This window comes from Nelumbo nucifera, chromosome 1 (genome assembly GCF_055504915.1).
Source record: "Nelumbo nucifera cultivar China Antique chromosome 1, China Antique-T2T, whole genome shotgun sequence".
Lineage (NCBI taxonomy): Eukaryota > Viridiplantae > Streptophyta > Magnoliopsida > Proteales > Nelumbonaceae > Nelumbo > Nelumbo nucifera.
This window is the reverse complement of record NC_142649.1, coordinates 108753770-108771016: the sequence shown is the minus strand read 5'-3', so window position 1 is coordinate 108771016 and position 17247 is coordinate 108753770. Positions and strand designations below refer to the sequence as shown.

General features: G+C 36.2%; 1 protein-coding gene across 1 annotated transcript; it reads left to right on the top strand.

The window, feature by feature from the left end:
• Positions 1-1804: 1804 nt before the first annotated feature.
• Positions 1805-9266, top strand: LOC104605938 (pollen-specific protein C13-like). Its single transcript, XM_010270898.3, has 2 exons — positions 1805-2225; positions 8731-9266. The coding sequence occupies exons 1-2, from the start codon at positions 2072-2074 to the stop codon at positions 9054-9056; spliced, it is 480 nt and encodes a 159-aa protein (XP_010269200.1). The 5' UTR covers positions 1805-2071; the 3' UTR covers positions 9057-9266.
• The last annotated feature ends 7981 nt before the right edge of the window (positions 9267-17247 follow it).

Here is a 17247-nt window from a genome sequence, read left to right as displayed (position 1 = left end):
TTTTTTTTTTACTTTTGGGTGTCTCACTCATTCATCAACATGATTCTTGCCGCGAAACTTCGCACTCCCCTCCAGCGTGCTTTGCTATCGGTATCACGTTAAGAGACGTACAAAAGGCAAACTAAACCTGGCAATCCATTTTCAAATCCTAGCTTTCTGTTGTTAACAACGACGTGCATAAATATTTCCCTTCTGATCAATCTACCATTTACCACCTGATCAGATCACGAAATGCCATGCCATCTATTAGAATTTAATTTGCTAAAAAACTATAATTATATGTGTAAATATATTTGATCCTTCTTGCTTTTCGCCCTTGCTTCAATTTGACGTTTCTCTTTTTTGTCACAGTAATTGTTTTGATCAATGCTGGCATTTCTCAACCCAAAGCATTGGTTCAATAGTGTGTGGTGCAGTTAGTCTGATGTCAATTAGTAGGAGTGTCAATTAGATTGGATTTGATTTAATCCCATCCAGTCCAATATGAATTTATTATAAATGAATCGGGTCCAATTCAATCTAATAAATATTTTGGATAATTTTGGATCCGTTTAATTTAATGTTTGGACCATCTAATCTATTCAAATTCGTTTTTGATTTAGATTGGTTTCAACTTAAATCTGGTTCATTGATACGTATATTATTATCTTATATCAATGAACCAGATGTTAATTTAATCTAACCTAATCCAAATATAAATTTATTACAAATGAATCAAGTTCAATCCAATCTAATAAATATTTTAAACTGGATTGATTCAATCTAAATTTGGACTGAACAGGGTTCAATCCAAAACCAGTCCATTAACACCCTTACCAGTTAGACCTCATTTCTCAAATGTTGTTTGAGGATGCAATCAAATGAAAGACCAACCCCTCCTCTTGTTTGAGCTGACCCAATTCAGCTAGGCCAAACACAATTACATTTACCCTCGATTTGGGGGGGGAGGGTTGAAAATACTTGAACCCCATATAAACTATGATGTATATAAATATATATATTATTAGGCTTAGAGGGGGAGAGGGCTATGTGAGCTGGTCCTCAACCCGACCAACCAAACCTATTTTTTCTTTTATTTTTTATTTCCGCTAGATGGGCCTGAAGTTCAAAATCACAACCCAAATAATCCCTGCAAAGATTTGAGTATGGTGTGTATTTTTCAAATGGGTTTTGGGTTGGGCCATAAAATCAAAATGTATGCCACAGCCACACTGTCTTATCACACCGCGTGCTATCAGAATTATTACCATACACGAACTGCAAATGCAATCTTTTCTTGTTTTTTAGATGATCTCCCCAGACCCAACAACTATACACTAAAGTTATTATTAATCTCAGCCATCTGGTGTGTTTTATTCGCATTATTTTCCTTCTTTCCTTCTCATTCCTACTTTTGTCTTTGTTTGCGGTGGTGGTGATTATATGATGGTTTAAAGGGTCCCACCTACTACGCGGCCATTATCAAATAATCCAATTCAGCCATCAAAGTTCAAATTTGAAAGTAAAAAAAGTAAAAGCAAGAAAAAGAAATGATCAAATAATCCAATTCGAGCTATTCAGCCATCAAAGTTTAAATTTGAAAGTAAAAAAGTAAAAAGCAAGAAAAAGAAAACAGTCGTTAAAATTTTGAAGGAAGAAGAAAGAAAAGAACCCCATTCCTAAAATCACGGCACGAGTCGACGTCGATATTCCGTTTAGGCGTTTATTGCTATGTTTGTTTCCTTTTTCCTCATATCTCCGCGTAATGGAAAAGCAACAGCTAAGGCTCTCTAATAGAGAAGAGGGAGTGAGAGACCCCACACAATGAAATTAATGATCCACCATTTTAGTGGCAGTGCTCTGTAACCCCTACATGTGAACACCGACAATTGCCAGCTACTTCGTCTGTCACTCCTTTTCCTTCACTTTATTATTATTTTTTCTTTTCCGGTACTCAACTCGCCCGTCGTCTTATCTATCCTTATATAACTCTCCTTACGACTCTTCGTCCGAGAAGTTATCTCTCCGTTGTATTGCCCCTTTTTTCTCTGCTTGTTCTCGGCGACTCATAGACAAAAGGCAACCTACTACCATGGCCAGACTGCTTCTCTTGTTTGCTCTCTGCGTCCTGCCGGCGTTCGTCGCCGCTGCCCGTCCTGCCAGAAACCCTTTCACCGTCTTTGGCAAAGTCTACTGTGACAACTGCCGCGCTGGTTTTGAGACATCGGCCACCACTTACATTCCAGGTATCTCTCAAGTCTCAGATCTCCCTGCCGTTACCGCCGATTTCTTTCTTTCTTTTTCACCCTTGAAACGCGAGAAAAAATCTGGTTCCATGGCTCTGTAATTAAACTAATAAGATTAGATTTTAGCTTATTATGTAAGTGGGTATATCTTCCACTATAGTTATCATTACCAGAACAAGTACCTTAGCGTGCCCCTACAATCGCAGACCAGTGACGGTAGTTCAGGTCTAGGCCCTATATGCCACCGGTTGCATGTTAACACGAATCCATCCATTTACGGGGCGCTCTAAAAAAATTAGATTTTTTTTTTTTCTAAAGGATTAGATATAAATGAGAAAGAAATCTCTCCATCGTTATGAGATTGAGATCCTAGTCGTTGGCTCCATTGATTTTTTTGGGGGCACCGTTTGTATTGTGGGGCAGAAGGGGAAAAGTGGTCTAGGATTCCGCCATTATAATAATTAGAATAAGGGCAAATTGCTTAAACTACTGTTATGGTTTAATTAATTGATTCAGTGTATCCTTCTGTTTACGTATTGTCTTTTTAAGTAAAACGAAATATCAAATTTGTGCTTCATTATTCTTCAAATTTTGAAAATAAAAAATTTTAGGAATATGAAATAGATTACTGTTCTCTCTGTCTTCGTTTCCAATTTTGTCTCTGCTTCCGTCTCCATTTTCCATCCGACGGCGCGTTTATGTTTGCTGTCTCTTCTATTGTGCTTGAGGATTTGGTTGCTATTAGATCTGGTTTTTTTCGTAGAACAACCCCAGCTTTAGCATCTTGTAGATCTCTGCAACAAAATCTTTAACACTGCATACACTTCTTCCGGTTTAGGAGCATACAACACAAAATCGTACTGCCAATCAGTTCAGAAAATGCCCTTTTTGGCTTTATCCTTAGTGTTGGTTTTGCATTTAAAGAGGGTGAGTTGAATCGTATTAGGTTGTTTGCTGGTTCGTTTCAAGTCAGCTTACGTAGGCTATTATGTTTATGGTTGTTTGGTGATTTTGATTTATGAATCGAGGACACATACTGTTTCTATGGTTTTTCTTTTTCAAATCTTTTTACACACGAGTCCAGCTTGCTTTTTTTACTCTTCAGTCTTCACTCCTGATTTCCGGTTTTCCTGAGAAGTACTCCTAGCTCAAAGTCTTCTCGTCTTCCTCTTGACTCCTCGGCCATCGTTTATCAATTCCATAATTTCCCATCTCAGTGTTGATCCTCATTCCTTCACCGATTCCTTTCACCCCTTCGCCAATCGCCACCCATCTTTCCCTCTTTATGTATTTTGGTTTTGCCTCTTCCACCATTCCTAAACCCTCTCCTGTTCTCGCTGTCTCCCCAAAACTCACCGTCTCCCTCTCATATCGCCACCTTAGATGATCAAAAAGACCTTCCCCTTTGTGTACATTTAGTGCCATTCGAATTCCCCTATCAGGAACACTTAGTGCCATGGATTTCTGCGGAGACCCCTTCTCTCTCTCTCTCGTGCGTTTCCTCCTCTCTAAAACGTTGGATATAAAAATAGGTAGGGCTGTTCATAAGAAGGCCCAACCCGACCAACCCGGACCGATCCAACCCGAGTCGGCTAGGTTTTCATCAGCATCGGTCGGTTTCAGGTTGTACAAATTCATAAACTGATGGTTCGAGTTGTCGAAAACCGAAACCGACTTAGTTCCTACTTAACTAAAAATTGAAATATCTGAAAATATATATTCCAATATTTGTATATATATTTTTGTTTATATATATATATATATTTCTAAAATACATATTTCAGTTTTAAATATATTTCCAGAAAGCTAGGTGGCCATGGGGGTATGGATGAACTTAGAGCCGAAACCGACCCAATCCGACTCAAACCGACCAGGTCGGTTTTGCTTAACACTGGGTTGGTTTTGGTTCCATCTCAGGTAACCCGACCAGGTCGGGTCGGTTGGAAAAACCTCAGTAAACCGACCCAACCCGACCCGTGAACAGCCCTAAAAATAGGCATAACAATCCCATTCATGTGCATTGATTCTTATCTAGCTTATAGAAGTAGAGGTGTAAAGTGGGCCGTGCCAGGTTGGCACGCGGGCCGCCACGGGCTGTGCCGTCTTCCCCAATGGAAATCTTGGGGGTCAGCCTAGCATGACACATGGCCAAGGCCCGTGCTGTGCTGTGTCAGCACGCGGGCTTGGGTTGGGCCAGGCTGTAAGCTGTGCCGTGGGCTTGGATCGTGCTAGGCTGGGCCACAGGGCGGGCCTTGGACCTAGGCCGAATCGGGCTGCATTATTTTTATTTTATTTTTGAAAATTTTGATTTATTTTCTAAGTAAAATTATAAAACTAAAATATTTAACTTTACTATGAACTTTAGGAATTAGGAACTATTTAAAAAATTAAGAAATGAGAAATCTAAGTTATTTAATACATAAATAAAAAAAAATACATAACCAAATTGAAATAAGAATGATGGAATAACAAATCAAAAGAAAAATAGGAATTTTATTTCATTTAAATTTGAATGGTACAAATTAGTGAATTACAAATACAATGATTTGGATCATTGCATACTTATGAATGAAATATAAAAATGGAATAAATTAATAAAATATAAAAAATACAATATGGTTACAAATTGAAAATACAAAATTACATTGTTAAAAAATTAAAAAAATATATCAAATAAATTAAATAAAATTTAAAAATTTTACAGTAATTTGAAAAAATGAAAAAATCTACAAGTAGTCAAATTCATGAATTCATGGCTTTCATCTGCTTTGGGTGAAATGTTTGATGTTATATCATTGCCCTGTCTTGTCTTGTAGTCTATCTTCTACATCTAGCCAATCCTTGAAGTAGATGCACATCTCTATGCTCTCATCATTCATGTAGCCTTTTTTGTCATCCAACACCTTGGTACCTGTACTAAAACAAGACTCCGATGGAACTGTAAACACCAGAGGGGTTAGTAGATCACATGTCATGGTGGCGAGAATCGGATAATTTTTCGAGTGTTCACTCTACTAGACTAAAATATCAAGATTATTTAATACTTTACCTAAATTAGAAAAATTTGCTTGCAAATAAAAATTAAGTTCGGTAAATGAACTTGTTGTAGAACTAGCATATTTCTATCTTTTACTTATTAAATAAAAAAAAAATTTCTCTTCTACTATTGGGCTCAAAGTTAGAAGAAGATGAGCATACAGATTCATACAAATTGTACATTTTAAATAATAAATTATTAATTTCTTCTTTTTTATTTCTTATATTAATATTCATAGTTTTATAGTGTTTCAAGTAAAATATCTAAACCATCTTTCCTAATCCTATCTAATATTGTAGCTAAATAATAAAGGGAAGAAATGTTCTTCCAATATTTTTTAAATTTATTTTTCATAATTTCAACAATACATTGAAATCGTGGATTATTTCGATATTTGGCAAAACAATCATTAATTACCATTAATTGATACGGTAAATTACAACGAGTTGGATAATAAATTTCAGATAATTCATTTGTCGCATTATAAAAATGTTTTAAAAAATCTTTTATACAGATTGCCATTTCCCAGTCCTCCTCAAATATCATATTTCATTAGGCATTTTTTAATTATAAAAATCAGAAAGAATTTATTTATGAGATATACAACTTTCTAACATAGCATAAGTAGAATTCCACCTATGCTTTACATCTAATATAAAATGTTTATATTTTAAACCATAATTTTTGCATAAATATTTAAATTATTGTTTTCTTGTCTCTGAACTTTTTATATATATAATACAACTTCTAATTTTTGAAATATGATTTGAAATAATATTCAAGGCATCTTGAATACATAAATTTAAGATGTGACATGCACATCTAATATGAAATAATTTACCATTTAGGCATGGTTTTAATTGAGATTTTAAAATATTTATTGCAGAATCATTATTGCTATCATTATCAAAACTAATAAAAAACAATTTTCATTAATGAGATGGCCGGTAACACAAATATAACTAATATTAAATTTGGATGTCTAAACATCTGAAGTAATTGCAACTTTAGAATTAAGATTTGCTAACAAAGAAATTAAATTTTGTTTATATGAATAAAAAAAATTTAAGCATCAGTTCGTAGTATTCCTAGAAACTTTTTTGTATTGTGGGTTTATAGAACTATGCAACCATTTTTCTATCTTTGGATCTTCAGTTAATATAAATGGTTGTTCTGCATGTACATACTTAGCAAGTTCTTGTCTCATTTTTTTTTGTGAATATCTAAAAACACCAAAACTAGTTCCCCTCCCAATCTGTGTTTGGGTTGTTTCTCTTCCTTCATCTTCCTCTCGCTCATGTGTGAGCAGATGTCTTCTCAAATGATCCGTACTACCTTTGCTACAATAACTAAAGTATTTCCTACAATTTTGGCAAATGACCCTTTTCCCCTTCTCAATATTCTCTACTTTGAAAACTTTCCAAACCGGGCTACTTAGCTTAGAAGCCCTCCTTTCTCCCCTAGTATCACTACTATCGAGGGTGAAAGTTCCACTTCCATCGACATTAAACGCATCGGCATTAGTGTTAACACTAATACTAACGTGATGTGATTGAATGTCATTCATGGTGAACATGTTGGGGAATCAGTTTTGAGAAGGGTCGGCCATTTTTTTAATTCTAAAAAGATAAAAATTAATCTAATTCGACTTACTCGGATTGTCGGTTCAAATCCCAACTTGATTTCAACGGTTAAAGCCTTTCAACGTCCAAGTCTCTCGAATTGAGATACTTGAGTTGGTTAAGCAAGCCTTCTTGTTAAAAGTCGAAACTTCGATAAAGTTGAGACTTGAGAATTGGAGAATGCAGAATCAGACAATCAACTAATCAGAATTTCTTAGATTGCAGATAATTGAGAATGTATGAGTATGAGAGAGAGAATTAAGAGAATTGTTGAATTGGTGTGATGAGAATGGTGGAGGATAGGGTTGTTTATAGGAATTGAACATAATTCAATTGCCCAAAATACCTAAAAAATTATTTGTTATTTAGTTGTTGGGAGGGGTATTTTGGTCATTCCAAAGTTATTTATAACTTCACCCAAAATGCCCCCTAAACTAGTTGTTATATAGATGTTGGGGGGAGCATTTGTCATTTTTTCAACCTCCATAAGCAAAATACAGAAATACCCCCCTAATATGGCTGTTTATAGCTATTGGGGGGGTATTTCTGTAAACCCCCCAAAAGTTGAAACTAGTCGTTGTGCCCCTTTAGGAGGGGGGCCCAACGACTATATTCCCAGGTAGGCCGAGCGCAGCTCGTTACGGGCCTGGCAGGCCGTCCCGTGCCGTGCTGGCTAGGCTTGATCATGGGTTAGGCTCGGGCCGTGCTTTGTACTTATGATAAGGGTTAAAGCTTAGGCCCGGGCCCGACTCGGCCCAGGGTTTTGGGCCTATAACATAAGCCCTAGCCTAGGTCTACACAGACCCGGGCTGGACCAGGCCTGATTCAATGACATGCATATAAACTTTTATTTTATATATTATATAATATAAAATATTACATATAATATAAATTATACATTTCATGTTATAATATTTATATATAAAATATATAATATAATGTAAAATAACATGTATACATATATATACATTATACACAAAATGTGTAAGTTTAAATATATGCGGGCCAGGCCGGGCTTGAAATATCAAGCCCAAGCCCGACCCTAAAATTTGTGGGCTTGATATGTGCTCGGGCTTGGATCGGGCTTGAACACAATCCAGGCCCAAGCTTGAAATTTCCAGGCCGGGCTGGCCCATGGGCCCTGAACCCCCGACCCAGCATGACACGGACCTTCGTGCCGGGCCTGACATGGCCTGTTAGCCATCGTGTTGTGCCATGCTGGGCTGGTCCAAAATCGTGCCAGGCCGTGTTAGGTCGCGGGTGGCTCGGCCTGATTTACACCTATATATAAGAGAGACAAAGGGTAATAGTGGGTTTTAAAAAATATTATACATCATGTGATGTCACATGTGTAATAATTTTGACGGAATATTAAGGGATCCTAACAGCAAGGGTAAAGCTACTTAATTGTCAAAAATAGTAGGGATTATTTAACACAATAGTTGAACAATAAAGTTAAAATTTTTCAATTAACTAAATAGTACGAATAGTTTAAGAAATTCGCCCCAGCTAAAATAGTAAAATTTCACAAAGAAAAAAGAAAACCCTCTCCTCTTCGTGGATCACTTGATTCCTTTTCGGGAACCGAACTGCAAGGCAGATGTCGAACCCTTTTTCTAAACTCATCCTCAGATTTCGTCTCACACAAGGAACCTTTTAAACTGGCATTATCCTTGGGTGTGCTATGAATATTTGAATTTAGGGGTTTTTATAGTTCAGTTGAGGGTGGAGTTAAGATTTTTAGTCCTGGATTGATGTCAAATACCCAGGAAGCAATTTTATTTGAAAACGAATAAGATGGAAAAATAACGTCTATGGATCGATTAACGTGGTCTGTTCATGGCAGGTGCAAAGGTCAGAGTGGAATGCCGAGACAGGGACACCCTGAACCTGCTCTTCAGCGTTGACGGTGTGACGGATTCCACTGGGTCATACAAGATCCAGGTCGCAGAAGACCACGAGGATCAACTCTGCGAATCAGTTCTTGTGAGCAGCCCCCAGAATGACTGTTCAGCAGTGGAGCCAGGCCGTGAACGTGCTCGTGTAATCCTCACCCGCGGCAATGGAATCGCGTCGGACAACCGTTACGCCAACTCTTTGGGCTTCATTAAGGACCAGCCTCTCCCTGGATGTGCAGAAATCATGAAGCAATACCAGGAACTCGAAGAGTAGGTCTGCCTTCGCTAGTTGTTACTAGTGTTACCCTTAATAGATTTTATTGGTGATGTTCGTAATATCTGTTATTATTGTTTGAGAAACTGCCTTGTGATGTCTTAACTCTTATACTATAAATGGATACGATAGCCATCAACCATATGTGTTTTCTGCATCTAGAATTTCTAACGGGAGTTGAGGACTCTTTCATTCCTCCATTTTGTCTTACTATTTTTCTTCTCCATTTTGCCTCTTGTTATCACTTGGAGATAGTGACCCAGTGCTATATAAAAATATGAACTATTTGCGTAATATTTCAATTGAGCTTTATATATTGATCCATCACTTGAGCCAATTCTTTTTCTTTTTATTTCCATTATCGTTTTGGTCAGTAAAGGAAGACAAGATATGAATGAGAGCTTTGGAGGAGGGTTGGTCAAAGCTCAAAGGCCTTTCGACATTGAGGACATGTTGAGGGTTCTGAGATGCTGTGACCATGTTTGCAATTTAACACTTGGGTATTGAAAAAGGATGACTGTGAGAATCATCCAACAGGAACTCAGATACAATGAGCATATTTCCCTCAATTTCGAGTGTAAACCTGCAAATCAAAAGCTAATTTAGAACCCTCTAATAGAGCTTTCAATCTCCATGAGAGAAAACAAAACACGATCACAAGTAAATTCTATAGTGTTATTGGTGGCTCGTGAATCACCCCGGTTGAATTGCCACCACGTGTACAATGACGTGCAATGACACTTGGCCAAACAGTGCTATATGATGGGCCCCAAGCTCAATTGACATGGAGGTTGGTGATGTGGCGGATCCATGTTGGCCGAAGAAATGAGCACTTGTGCATGTTGTGAATCTCGAACGACCGGGGGCATGTGAATACAAGGTTCAAAATATCGATACGTTCGATATGTCGGTATGGGTGTATTGGGCGAATCAATACTCATTTTGGTGGTTTTTTTTTGCCAACTGGTTCAGGGGAGTCGGTTTAGGTCTTCACTACACCCTGAACCGGTCAGGCTGTATCGGTGGGGTGCCAGAACGATATGTATCAGTCGATACGGGCCGATACGTGTTGATACTTTGAACCTTGGGTGAACACCGATCATCGAGCAGAGTTCAATGAATTACACTCCTTGTCTTACATTTTTGTGTGTGGAACACATTCTTGGAACCTCAGTTGAAGGCAACCTCAACGCCGAGATTGGCTTCAGCCAGTGCAAAGCCCGTTCGAACAGCCTTTACAGCCTTGCATCAGGAACATCTCCGTATTTTTATGCTTTATTTCATGATTTCCAATAAAAGACTGATGATTGTTTGAACGGACTTTACATCAATGCCATGTGTCCCCAAGCGCAGTCAACACAGGTATTTAAAAGCATGCCACCCAAACTATCCTTCACACTATCCGGCATTCTAGCTTTTTTGTTCTCTAGCTCACCTAGCTCACCCAAACTTGAGCGTCGGACTCCCCTAAAAATCACCTTGGGTTCTTTGACCATTTGTGTGTATAGATTGTCGGATCCGGTACAACTTGTCCAATTCATGAAGTGTAACAACATCAATTATTGAGTTCAAAAATATGTGGACTAAGGGGGTTTTCACTAACATGAGTGCTTTTGTTTTTCCATACATAAAAAAAAAGAAAGCAAAACAAAAACAAAGAAACATAATTGCATCTGTAGAGATGAAATGCCTGCCCAATTTACATTATTCATATCAATCTTGATCTGTTCTCATTGGTGGGATGCAACAACATAGGAGTGCACGGTCCAGATTGACACAGTATCCACTTGCCTTGCTTGTTATGAAACTTGGGGTCTTTGGTTCAATACAGTCGTACTCAGAAAAAAATAGTCACCCATTTATATCTCAAAACTCTTTTCGGTTTATACCTAGGGGTACAACTCGGGTTGACCCGAATTGACATTTTACACTGAGGGCTTTGGGTCACGTCTATTTAAATTTTGACAAAAAAATAGTCACCCTATTTTTACTCTTGTCATTCACCACGGAAATAGAATTGCACTTGGCACCAAAATGAAGGAATTAGAATCACACCTGCTTTTTATTTTGCATTTGGATCTGCTACCCACAGGACACTACAGCCACTCATCAGGAACATCTCCCGTAATTGCATGTTGTCATTCATGGGGAGATGTTCCTGATGCCTTGTGAGTGGCATTCTTGTGCATAGCAGATTCAGATGCCTTTTATTTTAGGTTTTGAGAATATTACTTCAATAACTTCCTGTTTTTTAAAAAGTAATTAAACCTAAGTACCTAACCCATATCAATGAAATGCGAAAGGGAAATTTATTCAAGTTTTTTGGATGGGTATGTGAAGGAAGATCGAGGCAGGGGTTATAATATTGGCTAGAAAACTCCAATTGCAGAAGGAACTCATATCAACATTCAGAAATGTCTGACATTACAATAACATGCACTTGGGCATATTCCATCCATTCCTTTGCATAATTTTAATATGGTGAGTGATGTGATTGTGAGGTGAAAGCCATAGGGATGCAATTTGTGCAGATTGGACCTAATTGGACTTGGAAAGATTGGTCAAGTTTAAATAAATTTATGAATCCACAGCCCGAAAGTTTAGGCCTAAATCTTACAAAAACTCAGGTTGGGGCGAATTGGGCTTGGGTTGAACCGCACGAGTTACAACTTACAACCCTGTTTGAGGAGAGTGAGATGGAAACTTGCCAGAATTAACTTGATATGATAGAACAATATTTACTGTTTACAAGTTTTATTAAGTCATATAATGGTAATTTCTCTCTCGGAGGGGATTTCTCTTTTTCTCTCTTGGGAGGGGATTTCTCTCTCACAACTATAGATGTGAATTTCTCTCTCACACTCCTGTGTGAACATTTCTCTCTCACATCTGAGGATGTGAGATTCTTTGCAGTGCTACTGTTATCAGCGTTGATTGGAGAGATTCCTGTGACGGTTTTGATCCAGGCCCGTGGAGATAATTTCATATCTCTGGTTCTACTCCTCATTGACTTTGTTCAATCTGTTCATTTTTCTATCTCTGTAGGGCTGTTTATAAGAAGATCCAACCCGATTAAACCGACCAACCTGGACCGATCCAACCTGAGTCGGCCGGGTTTTCTTCAGCACCGGTTGGTTTCGGGTTGTAAAAAATCATAAACTGATGGTTCGGGTTGGTTTCGGTTTTCATGTCTGAAAACCGAAACCGATCCAAACCAAACCGACTTAGTAGTTAGTTCCTAATTAGAGTTACAACCTACTTAGTTCCTACTTAACTAAATTGTCTCTATCCTACTTACAACCTAACTTAATTTCTAGTCTTCTAGTTAGAAATGACATTAATGGCAAGTCTTGTAAAACAATTAGACAAGGAATTTTTTGGAAAAGTTTAAAGAAAAGAATGGAAGGATCCTAGTTTCTATGGTCTTTTACACCAAATAGGCAACCAATTACAATTAGAATTAGGTGTCCTTTTTTACTTAGATTAGAAAGTTTCTTAAAATATACAAATTTCAGTCTTCTTTCTCTAATACAATTTGACTTTTTATTTTCTTGATAACTTCTATTCTAACTTGGCCCGCCCCCTTAGCCCCTCAACTCAAGCACAACCTCTAATACAATTTGACTCTCAAGAATCAAAAATTTGAAATTTCAATTTATTACCAGGGTTGAACTTAGAGCCGAAACCGACCCAAACCGATCCAACCTGACTCAAACCAACCAAGTCGGTTTTGCTTAACACAGGGTCGGTTTCGATTTCAATTTCAGGTAACCCGACCAGGTCGGGTCGGTTGGAAAAATCTCAGTAAACCGACCCAACCCAACCCGTGAACAGCCCTACCTCTCTATTTGGTATTGGTTGCTTGTGTGAGGTGCACTTTTTAGGGTCTGCCTTGGGACTTTATTTGTTTTTCCTTTGAACACTTCAGCCGTTAATTTGGGGATGGTCTATATATGATCTTCTTTGAAGATTGGTTTTGCCCTTTTAATCAAGTTTACTTCAAGGGGATTTTGTTTGCTTCTCGTGTTTTCCGACAATGGTGCCACTTCCGACCAGATTTTGGGCTTATTGTGTGATTCTTTGCTCTTGTTAGGGCTGTTCATAACAAGACCCAAACTGACCAAACCGACCAACCCGGTCTGATCCAATCCGAATCGGCCGGTTTTTCTTTAGCATTGGTCGGTTTTGGATTACAAAAAAGCATAAACCGATGGTTTGTAACTTAGTTCCTAGTTAGTAGTTACAACCTAACTTAGTTTCTAGTTACTTATTAGTTATTACTTAGCTAGGTTGTCTCTATCCTAGTTACAACCTAACTTAGTTTCTAGTCTTTTCTTTAGGAATGCCATTAATGGCAAGCATGGCAAGACAAGGAATCCCTAGTCCTACTCCCTACACCTTTCCTCCTTTAGAAATATTAGCTTGATAGCTTCGTGCATTTTTTTGGAAAGGTTTAAAGAAAGGATCCTACTCTCTAAGGTCCTTTACACCAAATAGGCAATTACAATTAGGTGTCCTTTTTTCTTAGATTAGAAGCCTTCTTTAAATTTCCAAATTTCAGTCTTCTTTCTCTAATACAATTTGACTCTTCTTTTCTTGGTAACTTGGTCCACCCTCAGCCCCTCAACTCAAGCACTCTTCTTTCTCTAATACAATTTGACTCTCAAGAATCAAAATTTTGAAATTTCAAGTTCATTGTTCAACTTCAAAACATCACTCGAACTTGGCTCTCCCATCTTCTCATTCTCTCAACTCAAACTCAAGTCTCAACTCTCAACTTCTCAAGACTCAAGCAACAAGCATCACATTCAGTCATTCAAAGGTTAGTATTTTTTTATTTAATATTTTTAAAATTTAATGCATGTTACAAGTTGATATATTTTATTTGTGTTTTGTTTAAGTTTAAGCTTTGAAAAAAATCCGGTTATTTCTGATATGTTTGCAAAAAAAACTTCAATTTTGTATGAAAAACCTAATCTATTTAAATATATATTTCGGTTTTAATTTAAATATATATTTTATATTTAAAACTGTTAAATAAAGATATTTCGGTTTTGCATAAAAGCCAAAATATCTGAAAAAATATATATTCTGAAATATATCAGATATATATTTCTAGAAAATATATATTTCAGTATATTTGTATATATATTTTTGTTTAAATATATATATATATATTTCTAAAATATATATTTCAGTTTTAAATATATTTCTAGAAAATATATTTTGAAATATTATATATAATATGTGTATTTCCGAAATATATATTTTAGTTTTAAATGTATTTCTAATAAATATATTCTCACTGAAATATTATATATAATATGTATATTTCTGAATTATGTATATATATATATTGGTTTTAAATATATTTCCAAAAAAATATTCTGAAATATTATGTATAATACGTATATTTCCAATTATATCTGAAATATATATTAAAACAAAAAATCATGGCATTAGTAATATGTGTGGAGTCATTTGTAGCAACGGTGTATGAAATATCTCTATAGGGTTGATAAAAGGAAAAATACATTGTCTTTTGAGCCTAAAAATGAAGGAGGAGAAGATGGTCTCACTACTGGTAAGCTAAAAGCAGTGGCCTTTAGTGTTAAGGAAGCTAGAAAGGAGCTTGCTAAAATGGTTATAATTGATGAATTGCATGGAAGGGAAAGGATTTAAGAACTACTCTCGAGCTTTGCAACCTAAGTTTACAATCCCATCTTGTATCACAGTTTCTAGAGATTGTATGAAAATTTTTCTTGATGAGAAGATGAAACTGCAAAAAGTAATGAAAAATCAATGTATATGTTTTACCACTGATACTTGGTCGTCAATCCAAAATTTAAATTATATGTGCTTGACTGATTGATAGTGAATGGAACTTGAACAAAAAAATTTTAAACTTTTGTCAAGTTCCTAATCACAAGGGAGAAACAATTGGTAAGACTATTGAGGATTGCTTGCTAGAGTGGGGCATTGATGGAATTTTTACAATTACGGTTGATAATGCAAGTTCTAATGGTGGTGCAATTAGATATTTAAAAAGAAGAACTAGGGATTGAAAATGCACCATCTTAGAACATGAATTCATGCATTTAAGATATTTTGCTCATATTGTGAATTTGATAATGAAAGAAGGATTGGAAGACTTACATGAGTCTATTCTCAAAATCTGAAATGCAGTAAGATATGTGAGATCATCTCCATATAGGCTTCAAACTTTCAAAATGTGTGTTGAGAAGGAGAAAATAGAAAATAAGAATCTTGTATGCTTTTATGTTGAGACTAGGTGGAATTCTACCTATTTGATGTTGGAAGTTGCTGAAAATTTTGAAAGAGCTTTTGACCAGCTAGGTGAGGATGACCCAAGATATCTCCTATACTTTGAAGGCGGTGATAAGGATGAAAATGAAGAGAGTGGAGGTGGGAATAGGAAAGGAAGAGGGAATAAGCATGTTGGGCCTCCTAATTATGATGATTGGGACAATGCTAGATGTTTTGTGAAGTTCCTAAAGCTTTTCTATAATGTAACATTGCGGTTTTCGGGATCTCTTTATATCACACTGAATGCATTTTTTCATGAACTTGTGGCATTACAAATTAAGTTGGTTCGTTTGTCTAGAAGCGAAGACAATTTCTTGAGTTCTGTGGCAGCGCGCATGAAATGAAAGTTTGATAAATATTGAGAGAACCTTGAAAATCTGAATTTCTTGTTATATGTTGCCATTGTTTTGGATCCTTGTTACAAATTAAAATATGTGAAATTTTGTTTTGGTCAAATATATGATAGTTTGAGGGCTAGAGAGATGACTGAAAGAGTAGAGGCAATTCTTAATCGTTTATGTTACCATTATCATGATCATGAATGCAATTCAATTTTTAATGCTGGACATGAAGGATCAAGTTCAAGTAAAGATTCTAATGAGGTGGATTTTGATGATAATGAAGAGGATACATGGAGATTCTTAGCATCTTAATTTGCAAAACACTTAGAAAGTGAAGACAATGTAGAAAGTAAATCTGAGGTTGCAAGGTATTTGCTAGAGAGTTGTGAAAAGCCAAGTGATTCATTTGACATTTTGATTTGGTGGAAAATGAATTCTCAAAAGTATCCTATACTTTCTCAAATAGCAAAGGATGTCTTGGCCATGCCAATTTCTACAGTTGCTTCTAAAACGACATTCAGCACAAGTGGGTAATATTTGTGAGCTTGTGAATCCCAATTGATGGAGACTCTTATATGTGGCCAAGATTGGTTACGATCCAAACCAATCCCAATTGATGTTCAAGAATCTATGAATGAAATGGAAAAATATGAAAAAATTGAATTAGGTAATATTTGTGAGCTTGTGAATAAAATTTATTTCATGATATTATTTATAGCTTATATAATTTTTTGGGTTACATACTAATATTTGTTTCTTTGTTATAGAATTCATAGGAACAACGGAACAAGTGTAATTAAGTGATGATGATTGATGTTTTGGTAAGACTTAATAATCTTTACAAGTGTAATTATTTTTTTTCTACAATTTAAAATTTCATTTTCCAAGTAATGTGACAATCTAAAACAAACTTTTCTTATTTGTTTCTTGACAGTTGAGTCATTAGCATGGCAGCCTTTCTTCTTCAAACATGAAGTTCCAAAGTCCATTAGGCCACCTAGTTTTTGAATGGCTGCAAGCAATTTTGGATTAGTGATTAATGAACAACTTTGGTCATTAATTTTTCATTGGATGGCTGAAATGATGTTCAGTTTATGAATGTTTTTAAACCTTGCTTGACACTTGTTTTTAAATCCAAAAGTTAGCGATGTTCAATACAACTTACAAGTTTAAGCTTTATTGGAATTAGAAGCTTTATTAGAAGCCAAGATGGATTTATTACTTTATTAGTGATATTCACTTGTTCAATTATAAGTTTAACTGTTTAAGCTTTATTATTAGACATTAGTGATGTTCAATTCAATAAGAGAGGCTTTCATTTTCTCTAAATACAAATAGTGGGAGAGAAGGATACAACTGTTAAGAGCCATTATGAATTGATTGCTAGTGATGTTGTGATAGGGACAAAGAGGAGTAGCTCAACAAGCTATGAGTATGTTCTAGGAGGAAAAGAAGGAAGCCAAATCAGGTTCTTGATGCTTCAATATCTTTCTGGGGAGAGAAAATGGAAATGTAAAAAAAAA